This window comes from Dunckerocampus dactyliophorus, chromosome 1 (genome assembly GCF_027744805.1).
Source record: "Dunckerocampus dactyliophorus isolate RoL2022-P2 chromosome 1, RoL_Ddac_1.1, whole genome shotgun sequence".
Classification (NCBI taxonomy): Eukaryota; Metazoa; Chordata; class Actinopteri; order Syngnathiformes; family Syngnathidae; genus Dunckerocampus; species Dunckerocampus dactyliophorus.
In genome coordinates, this window is record NC_072819.1 from 13,427,934 (window position 1) to 13,439,029 (window position 11,096).

Consider the following 11,096-nt stretch of genomic DNA (forward strand, 5'->3'; position numbering starts at 1 on the left):
ACACATGCTGTGTGGTTGGAGAGCAAATGGCAGATGACAAGCCAAAGTGCAGCTTATCATGCTAACACGTGGTACTAGGGATGCACGATTTGGTCTAAAATGCACCTGTGTTCCTTGTCCACACAATACGCCTGCCTATACCGTTACCAAGTCTTATCTTCAGCCTCATCCTCTGCACCCGGTGGCCCTGGACGAGTCATTTAAAGCAAGATGGAGAATATATTTGTCATTTTAGTGGAGAAGATTCAGGCTGTGACTCAGGATGAGATGTTGTAACAACAGAGTGAGCATCCTCCCCTCATTCTGACCTTTACTCTCAACCGCCTTTTAAAACTCCAACAGACTGACGCATTTCCTGGCCCGTCCCTGGTCCCGATTCTGGCCCGGCCGTGACCAGAAACGCAGGAGGAAGGCAGGCGACGATGGATAGGGGGAAAAGGAGAGCGAGCAAGGGAGAGGGATGGAACAAATGGAAACCAGATGCTTGGACACGTGTGAAGCTGTGTTCCAGCAAAGTGGGTTTGGAGTCCAGTCCAACGATTTTCCCGCCTCTGGAGTCACACTTTCAGGCTTTCGCATGCCGCAAGTCTGTCACAGTTGTATGATCAATATTGCTATCCCGTTTCCTGTCATGCAGGCTGATGTTGGCACACCTAGAAGCAAGGCAGCTTGGACGTTGGTGTGAAGTCAGAACTTTCCAGATAGTCTCACTGAGTCAGGACTCATTCAACGATGGAACTGTGGATCAAGTTGTTGTGTCTCCTGGCATTGGAGCTCAGTCCAGATTGTCAGGTGTCCAACATGTGTGGAGACATGGTCCTTGTGTACAGTATCTGACAAAAGGCAGTTCAGTACAGTTCTATAAAAGTGTATCTTGTCAAGGGACAATGCTTATAGAAAGTAAAGCTGGTATAAAGTGGACACACTTTAGAGTAGTAAATGTACAGCTTGTATCGCAGTATACAGTAAATTTACTGTCCACTGAAAATGAGTGACACACAGCCATTGATGTCAAAATAGCTGGCAACACAAGTGAGTAGTAGTAGTAGTAGATAATAGTGTCTTGTCTACAGTCAAGCATGGTAGTAGCATGCTTGAGTGCTGCCGGGCACTGGGGAGCAGCAATTAACTGAGGTAAAGATGAATTTCAACATGTACTGCCACACTGGGAAGCATAGCCTAACCATCGCCACTTTCATCTTGAGAGTCTAATGAGGCATAACAGCATGCAGCATATCATGCACTGTGTTCATGATAGGGACATCGAAGTATCGGCACATCAAAACATTTTCCTAGATCTTGGGGACTTAAATTGTCAATAGGGAGAAAACCAGCTCATTTTTCTTGTCAATATAATTGTGTCTTGCCTAAAGCCAAACACGGAGGGGGTAGCATTGTGGTCTGGGGCTGCACGAGTGCTGCCAGCATGGGACCTGTGGTTCCCTGAGGGAAAAAAGTAAATTCCAATATGTACTGTGACATTGTGAAGCAGAGCAATTTGGATATGTTCTCTGTTGGAGGCAAACTACTCTAAAGTGTATCTAAGTTTACTTTCTGTAGTGTTGTCCCTTCACCTTCAATAAAATGCTGAATGTGAGGATACTGTAGATACGGTTTGGATACTGTTTTTAACACAATCATGTTCTGAGATGCTGGTGACCTACACTTGGTCCTTTTCCCCATAAAAATAATGGACAGTCCATGTTTGTTCAGAAGTCCAAACTGAAGGAGCTAACATTTTTGTCCCATATGGACTTGTCAAGCACTGTTACACAAACTGTGTGAAAAATGTGAACACGTTCCAAATAAAACTGTGACCTGTGTTCTGCACATACCGACCAACAGCTATAAATCCAGTGCATCTGGTTTTACTTATTTTTTTAACCCCCCACGATGAAAGTTGATATGGATTAATCAGATTTGACAAACCTCAAGCTTGAACCTACGCGTCGTGTTTCAGGTCACACACACTCTTCAGACGGAGAGCAGCCAACAAAATATGGTCGACCAACAAAGCGATACACCTCAAATAATGCCGCTTTCCCTTTATATTATGTGACCTAGTAGTAGCAGTAGACCTTTTCAATACCTTAAGACGAGCATGCACTAGGGATGGACTCTGCATGCGCTTTTAAAAGTTAGCATGGCTACTCAGCTGTCGATGTGAAAGTCATGCGTGTTACACTTGCCGTACTGTTGTAAACAATGGACTCATCAGTGCTATTAATGCTGACTGTGCAGTTTGCTCATTACTGCTATTACAACATTGATTCTGTTGCTGCTGTGTTGTGCTAATACACTTGTTAATAAATTAACATGTGGTTAAGAAAGCAATGTTTTCCTTTCCACTTTCTCATGCACTCCAGATCATTATCACAAAAAAAAGTGTCAGAAATTTAGGAAATAACAGCCTCTCTCCAATTACCACCTGCTTCCAATTAACGCCCCGTCCTCTTTGCACTTTAGGCAAATAAACGCATCGGCTATAATTATAACATCTATGGCAATTTACGTTATTCCCTATACAAAGTTCAGTACAAACACAATGCTATGCTAGTGGCGTTTGCCATCTGCAGTTGGTCTTCTCCTTCACGTAAAAATGTTTTCTCTTCAAACAATACAAGACATCTGATATCCACACGCACAACCTACATCAGATCTTCTGACTTCATCAGCATAATGGAATCAGCTGGGAAAACAAACTGACTGACCTAGCTGAAACATTCTGCTCACTCGCTGAACAAAAGTATTGGGACACCTTATTACTCGTCTCAGCAATACATTTTGGGGAAAGCCCTCTTCTGTTCCCATTGCACAAAGCAAAGTCCATAAAGACATGCTTGAAGTAGGTTTTTTTTCCCCATATCAATGCTAATTTTGTTGGCTATCTGTTGTGCTTTCTGGCGGTTTCCCACCTTCTGACAGCAGAATGAGACCATTGTGCAGGGGGAAGCGGGAGTGTCCCGCCTACGTTGACACGTCTGAGGGCAAGGATCAGTGGAAGTCCAATTGCTGCATTCCGATTTCCTGTGCTCCTCTTCCTCGCTCAAGACTGCACACTGTCAATAGTGTGTGATGAAATCTCACAGCAATGACTGAGGGATGCTGACTGACCACTTTGAACCTCAAACACTGACTCAGCACTGAGGGAAAACACATTCCTCCTACAGGAAGTGAAATGTGAAGAAAATGATGTGAAGCTATGGGGATTTTTGTGTCTAGTGGTGATGTCAGAGGATGTTGAAAACTCCCCCAAGCCCACCTTTATGGACCTAACTTTGTGTATTAGCATTGCCATTCAGTCACTCAGTGTCCGCGGCATATTCTACAAAAAAAAATTAAACATGACCGTCATCAGAACCACAGAAAAACAAAAAAATGGAAATGTACGCAGTCCCCCTTACTCTAAATCAATGTAGAAAACAAAAAATGTACAAAACACAGAAAATGAATACTCACTCACCATTAGTGCGAGCCTGGAGTATGCTTTCCAGCAGTGGCGTGCAGTCAGGGCCAGCAAAGTCTTCTCTGCTGGCCTAACCACTACCAGGAGCACTGACCTGCATTTCAAACCTATATTGTAGTTTTTGTTCCATTAAATTATTTTAATTTATTCCCAACAGTCTATTATCTTCAGCATGTAGCATGTTTCTTGGCTGCAGTGCTTCCAGTAGTGTATGTGTACGTTAGATTTTTTTGTCCAATCGGATTTCAGCTTCATTGATATGGCAACGCATCCATATCAAAGTAATCTGTCCAGAGCCTTCAGAATCAAATTTCGAAACATCCTGGTGAGGTCGCTGGTTATTTTTTTTGCCAATCAGACTTCTGATTTGCCTCAAAGCCAGCTTGCAGGCTCCGAGTTCTGATTGGTTGATCAGAGCAAAGGGGCAGGCACCCTGTCCTGTTTGGTTGATCAGAGCAAAATTGTTCTGCACGATACGTCACGCCCACAATGGCCGACTGAAGAGAAATCTCTGGTAAGTAGATGTTTTTTACTTAAAAGGTTTGATATTTTTGTCATTAGATAAATAGTGATTGTGAGTTATTAGCAATAATGCAAGTCAGGGGTATTGGTGACTGCATATCCGAAGATAAATGGACTTCTACTATTGGTAAAACATTGGTATAAAATGTTGTAATCGCGGCTATTCTACTTAATGTGCTGGAGTTCCCTCCTCTCCAAATCCCTGTATCGTGTATTGTTAGCAAGGCTGTTGCTCTCTATGGGCAACCATGTCTCTGAACCCCGCCGTGGCACATATTTACTTTCATTTTTATCCTGTTTTACAGTGGCTCTCACGGTGTCTGGCGAAAAAAAATTGTGTCCATACCAAATACCAAATGCAGCGCAAACCACTGGAAGATAAGATGATAATACTGTTTTTTGATGTGCATGAGTGATAGGTGCACTGTGGTTTACTGTGGTATTCTCATGTAAAGTCTTTTTGTGGTAGTGGTGTGGTAGTAATTGGATGGGGATAGCAACATATTGAATGCCATTGTGGAAAGTTCTAGTTACCGTAAATCCAGGTGTATAAACTGCTACTTTTTTCTTAAACCCTGCAGCTTATACAGCGGTGCGGCTAATTCATGGCTAAATTCTAATCTCGTGACATCCCCTTTACTTCAGAACTACTACTAATTGTTTAAATACTGTGCCGCTCGCGAGTCAATGAGGAAACGGTAGCTCTTTCTTTGGCAGGAGCCAATCACGAGCTATCAGTGCACTCACAACAAGCTTGCCAACGCATTGGAAATTGCAGGAGGTCAGTATATGTTAGGGATGTCCCGATCCGATCTTCAGGATTGGTATAGGCTGCCGATCTGCTGTATTTTGAAGATCCGATAATATCGGCTTCCGCCACGAGGTTGGGCCGATCCGTTTGCCGGATAACTTTCGTAACTCTGAGCCACACTCCAATATGGTAAAGCTGGCTGCCACTCACTCAGAAGAAGAAAACGCAGCACCACCATGCAGACATGTCCGCGCTGTACCGTGGTGAAGTTAGTTTCCCGTTGGACGTCGGATATTCCGCTCTGTAGCTACAGCAGTGGTTCGCCCTCACAGTACCTGGACAGCTGTGTCACTTTACACAGAGCTCCCACGCAATGGCGGAGCTACGTGGTGGCCAATAGTGGCCGTGGCCACCCTTGGTCCCTCTCCGGCGACCCCACTGGCCATCTAGACATTTCAGTTATCAACTTATTGCCACCCCTATGTGAGTAAAGCTCTCACCTTGGCCACCCCAATGAAAAGATACACATACTCACAGGTTTAAGAGTATGTTAAAGCCCTCAAAATTGTGATTTTGTTTCTGGAATAATAGTAAAAATAATTGGAAAGAATAATGGTAAGCAAAACAATTTCATGAGGGTCCTCGCACCTCAGTGCTCGGGTCCTAACATAAAGGTGAAGATAATGTGAAAAATAGAAAAGTCGCCCCACTGCCTTCACTTTTTCTGTATGCAGCCCTCACTGGAAAAAGTTGGGACAACCCTGATGTGAATGTGACCTCACTTTGTGATGTTGGTGTCAAACCACTCAAACACTGCATGTTCTCATGGTTGTGCTGCACCAAACACAAACACACACACACACACACACACACACACACAAGCTCCTAATCTGCAGTGACCACTTTATCCAAACAACACATGCACGAAAAAGTCAACATTTTACACCTCGACAACTCCATCTGAAGGTTAGCTTGCTTGCTCATGAATATTACAACCACATTTTCACCAGGTGGTCCAGTCCAGTTGACCACGATAAGGTTTTTCACAGGAATAAATACATCCTGTGCTTAGCATGACAATGGATTCAATAATGAAGACGTATGGCAATGGGAATGTAAACCTAAGCTAATAAACAACTATATTTGGACCACTACAAATAGATTTGGCGCTACCTGTTCTCATTCGCTCATAAACACATTATAATGGGACTGTGAATGCAGTTTGTCGTTACAACTCCATAACCTAGATGACATCGTAACTCTGCTTCTGAACACACCTCATATCCCCCTGGTTTCCAAGAGAATAAGAAGATAAAGCAAGACAGATCAGCTTAGTGATAGTGAATTTAGGGATTTTGTTGTTACATTTAGCGAATATTCACACCCCTCTAGTCTTATTCAAAAAAGTGACTAGCGACTTTTTCTGGTCTCTGGACACTTATGTAGACTCTGACCCCTTCATTTAATAGTTACCCTTCCCCCAAATGTGGCCCCCCGGCACAAGGGTGCCAAAAAGTGGTTCTTAGTGCAGATCAGAAAACACACTTCATATTATGTTGCCATAACACTGCACTATCATACTAAATTATTATGGAGCAACTTTTGTTTTCCTTTCCTGTGTTCAGCATCACCAAACTACACAGCAGCAACTTTAAAAACAAACACTTTAAAGGTGCTTTCCACTTCAAATCAAGGCTTCTGAAAACAGCCAGACTGCCAAGTGATACAGCGCCACCTATTGCTTCGGCGTGTACCTGACATGCGTTTAAGTTTTCATGAAAAAAAAACTCACTATTTTGAGTCTTCAAGTTGCACTGCTGCTTGTCCACCCTTTCGGAAGCTAGCAAACGACTCCAACATGACTTAATTTGACGTTCAAGCAACAAACACAAAATTGTCGTGTAAATAACACACAATTAAAAAACACCTAAACGCCTCACTCACCTGAAGCGCGGTGAATCCTTGACACAATCTTCGAAGTCCACCGTCATCTTTATGCCCCGCTGACTTGTAATTCCTTGTCACAAGGCGGGATTCATGTCCCGGTGAGGGCTGAGGTGTGAAGGTCTCTTCGCCGGGCTCCGCTCCTTCTGACCAACGCCGATGAGCGCCACAAACGCCCCATCGCCGTGTTGCGTTCATAAACCTTCAGTCGGCCTCGTACGTTCCTGCTTTCACAGAGATGCCCTTTCTGAAATACGCGTAAATACATAAATGGCATGTTGTGAAGGGCATTTAGTCTTCATATAACTTCAAATAGACTGTATGGATACAAGTATGGGTCCACCTTTACCTTACACACACGGGAGCGTTATGCGTGGCTGTGAGAAAGCTCAATTTCCCCAACCCGTACTTGAACTTGAATGTGCCACCCTCCTCGTGGGAATGAATGAAGTATGACGTCACGTTCCCTTTTTTTGGAGGGGGGGGTCCCACACACATTCAAGAAGAAAAAAGACACAACGTTGAACTGAACACAACTTTACATATGTTTTGTTATACATGTCCTCCTGTGACAACATTTCATAAAGTCAAGACAAAGTTTTATGTTTTGCCTTAAAATGTTTTCTTGGGGGAATACAATGCCACAATATGTTTTTTTTGAGACTGTGCTTTACAGTGTACGTCATTCATCTTTACAACTGTTTCTTAATAAAAATAAACAAAGAGCAGTTTTAACTCTACTTGGATATTTTAAAATACTCAATGTATACAATTATATTAACATTACAAAATAAAAATAATCATTGAACTGTCTCTAGAACTTAAACTCCGTTTCAGTCAGTTCAGCACTGCAAGCAGTAGTTCTTCTCACTTCATTTTATATGAAAAAGCTGTACGTTCTCATTTCCACTGCAGAGGACATGGATGTGCTGTTTTCAGAATCTCAAAAAATGAGGGTGTTACCAAAACCACCACAACCTATTGATTAAAAAATGTCTACGTTCAAAAACCCAATACAATATATTTAATAATTTGGTTCTTATAAACAGGTCGTATGGAAGCCATTTTGGGAAGACATAGATTTAATTTTAAACATGGACAAACATCAACAAATTATACTTATCAGTGGAAAGCCCAGGATGTCCTCTTCATAGCACAACAATTTTTATTCTTGTCAAGTGTTTTTGCATTTGAAACACGTGTCCCCTACAGAGGACAAGAATGCATTGCTGGGTCTCAGACGGATATATTATTTAGATTTAGATTATATATTTATTTAGATTTCAGGAGTGAATAAACACAAGACGAGGGACCGCACCTTGCCCTGTCGTGGAATACCGGGGCCTCACCCTGGAGCCAGGCCCTGGGGGAGGGGGTCGCAGGCGAGCGCCTGGTGGTGGGGCCCTCACCCATGAGGCCCGGCCAGGCCCAGCCCGAAATAGCCACACGGGTACTCCCCACCATAGACGCACCACCTGCGGGGGCAGGCATAACGGTCTGGTGCATTGTACTCTGGGTGATGGTCGAGGGCGGGCGCCTGGGTGACAAATCTGGTTCTTGGGACATGGAATGTCATTTCTCTGGCGGGGAAGGTGCCCGAACTTGTGAGAGAGGTTGAGATATTCCAACTAGATATAGTCGCGCTCACCTCGACCCACAGTTTGGGTTCTGGAACCAATCTCCTCGAGAGGGGCTGGACCTCTGGAGTTGCTGCAGGGGAGAGGCGGCAAGCTGGTGTGGGCTTATTAAATAGCCCCCCAGCTCGGTGCCTCTGTGTTGGAGTCATCCCCGCTTAACGAGAGGGTCATTTCCCTCTGCGTTCAGGTTGGAGAAAGGGTCCTGACTGTCGCAGCCGTCTTGGAGTCCATTTGAGGGGGGCTGGAGATTACCCCAACTGGTGACTCTGTCGTTTTACTGGGAGACTTCAACCCCCATGTGAGCAATGACAGTGTGACCTGGAGGGGCGTGATTGGGAGGAACGGCCTCCCCGATCTGAACCCGTGCGGTGTGATGTTGTTGGACTTCTGTGCGAACCTCCGTTTGTCCATCACAAACACCATGTTTGTTAAGGATGTTCACAAGCGCACATGGCACCAGGACACCCTAGACCGCAGGTCTATGATCGAGTAGTCGTATCATCAGACCTGCGTCCGCATGTTCTGGACACGCTGGTGAAGCGAGGGGCTGAGCTGTCAACTGATCACCACATGGTGATGAGTTGGATTAGATGGCGGGTGAGGATGCCGGACAGACCCGGGAGACCCAAACGTGTAGTGAGGGTGTGCTGGGAATGTTTGGCTGAGTCTCCTGTTGGTCGAGTCTTCAACTCTCACCTCCGGCAGAGCTTCCCCTTATCCCGGGGGAGGACGAGGATATCGAGTCTGAATGGGCTCTATTCCGTGCCTCCATTCCTGGGGCAGCCGATCGGAACTGCGGCCGCAAGGTGGTCGGTGCCAGTCGTGGCAGCAAGCCCCGAACCCGATGATGGACACCAGAGGTTAGGGCTGCCGTCAAGCTGAAGGAGGAGTCCTATCGAGCATGGATGGCTTGTGGGACTCCGGAAGTAGCTGATACAGTAGGTACCGGCAGGACAAGCGGCACACGGCTTTGGCGTTGGTCGAGGCAAAAACTGTGGGAGGAGTTTGGTGATGCCATGGAGCACGACTTTCCGTCGGCCTCGAAGGGGTTCTGGAAAACCGTCTAGCGCCTCAGAAAGGGGAAGCAGTACCCGGTCCACACTGTTTACAGTGGGGACGGGGGCCTGTTGAGGATATAGTCGGACGGTGTAGGAATACTTTGAGGCCCTTCTCAATCCCACTGACATACCTTCCATAGAGGAAGCAGAGTCTGAGGACACAAACACTGACAGTTCCATCACTGTGGCTGAGGTATCTGGGGTAGTCAAAACGCTCCCCAGTGGCAAAGCTCCGGGGGTGGATGAGTTTCGCCCTGAATTCCTCAAGGCTCTGGATGTTGAGGGACTGTCTTGGCTGACACGTCTCTTCAACATTACGTGGAAGTCAGGAACAGTACCTCTGGATTGGCAGACCGGGGTGGTGGTCCGCTTTTTCAAGAAGGGTGATCACACTCCTCAGCCTCCCTGGAAAAGTCTATTCCAGGGTGCTGGAGAGAAGGGTACGACCGTTAGTCGGATCTTGGCTCCAGGAGGTGCAATGTGGTTTTCGTCCTGGTCGCGGAAGACTGGACCAACTCTACACCCTTGCAAGGGTACTGGAAGGTACTTGGGAGTTGCCCAACCGGTCTACATGTGCTTTGTGGACTTGGAAAAGGCATTCGACTGTGTCCCTCACAGTGTCCTGTGAGGGGTGCTCCAGGAGTACGGGATTGGTGGCGCGCTACTACGTGCCATTCAGTCCTTGTACAACCGGAGCAGTAGCCTGGTTCGCATTGCCAGCAGTAAGTCAAGCCTGCTTCCGGTGAACGTTGGCCTCCACCAAGGCTGCCCTTTGTCACCGATTCTGTTCATAATTTTCATCGACAGAATTTCTCGGCGGAGCCAAGGCTGGGAGTCCAGTTCGGTTGCCTTAGGATCTCATCTCTGCTATTTGCAGACGATGTGGTCCTGATGGCCTCATCGGGCTGTGACCTGCAGCGTTTACTGGGGAGGTTTGCATCTGAGTGTGAAGCTTCTGGGATGAGACTCAGCACCTCCAAATCGGAGGCCATGGTTCTCAGTCAGAAAAGGGTGGATTGCTCCCTCCGGATTGGGAATGAGGTCCTGCCCCAGGTGGAGGAGTATCTTGGGGTCTTGTTCACGAGTGAAGGAAGGTTGGAGGGTGAAGTTGATAGGTGGATCTGCGCGGCGTCTGCAGTAATGCGGTCGCTGTACCGGACCGTCGTGGTGAGGAGAGAGCTGAGCTGGACGGCAAAGCTCTCAATTTACCGATCAATCTATGTTCCCACTCTCACCTATGGTCATGAGCTTTGGGTTGTGACCGAAACAATGAGATTGCGGATACAAGCGGCTGTAATTAGTTTCCTCTGTAGAGTAGCTGGAGTCACCCTAAGAGACAGGGTGAGGAGCTCGGTCATCCGGGAGGAGCTCAGAGTAGAGCCGCTGCTCATTCACATTGAGGTGGCTCGGGCATCTAGACCGGATGCCTGCCGGTCGCCTCCCCGGTGAGGTGTTCCGGGTATGCTGAGCCAGGAGAAGACCCCGGGGCAGACCTTGGACACGCTGGAGGGATTATGTCTCACATCTGGCCTGGGAAAGCCAACATATACAGTATATATATACACACACACACACACACAGTGCATATATATTTATTAACAGCTCCAAATGAGCTGAAAATTTAACTCAAGCTAAAAGATAGCACACTGAAAATGTATTTGCCTAAACACTAGTCTGTGTAAAAGTAGCACATTTGATACACACTTTAACCCTGTTAT

The 11,096-nt window shown here is 46.1% G+C and overlaps 1 protein-coding gene across 4 annotated transcripts in view; it reads right to left on the reverse strand.

The window, feature by feature from the left end:
- acap3a (ArfGAP with coiled-coil, ankyrin repeat and PH domains 3a) overlaps positions 1-7,262 on the reverse strand; it is a 65,497-nt gene extending 58,235 nt beyond the window's left edge. For 2 of the 4 annotated variants that reach the window (XM_054779703.1, XM_054779692.1), the window contains exons 1-2: positions 7,033-7,262; positions 6,684-6,930 (exon numbers count right to left, since the gene is read on the reverse strand). In XM_054779703.1, coding sequence (XP_054635678.1) covers positions 6,684-6,730 — 47 coding nt within the window. In that variant the 5' untranslated portion in view covers positions 6,731-6,930; positions 7,033-7,262. The remainder of the gene's footprint in view (positions 1-6,683; positions 6,931-7,032) is intronic. The other 2 variants (XM_054779720.1, XM_054779712.1) reach the window with 1 other exon arrangement.
- Positions 7,263-11,096: the final 3,834 nt, after the last annotated feature.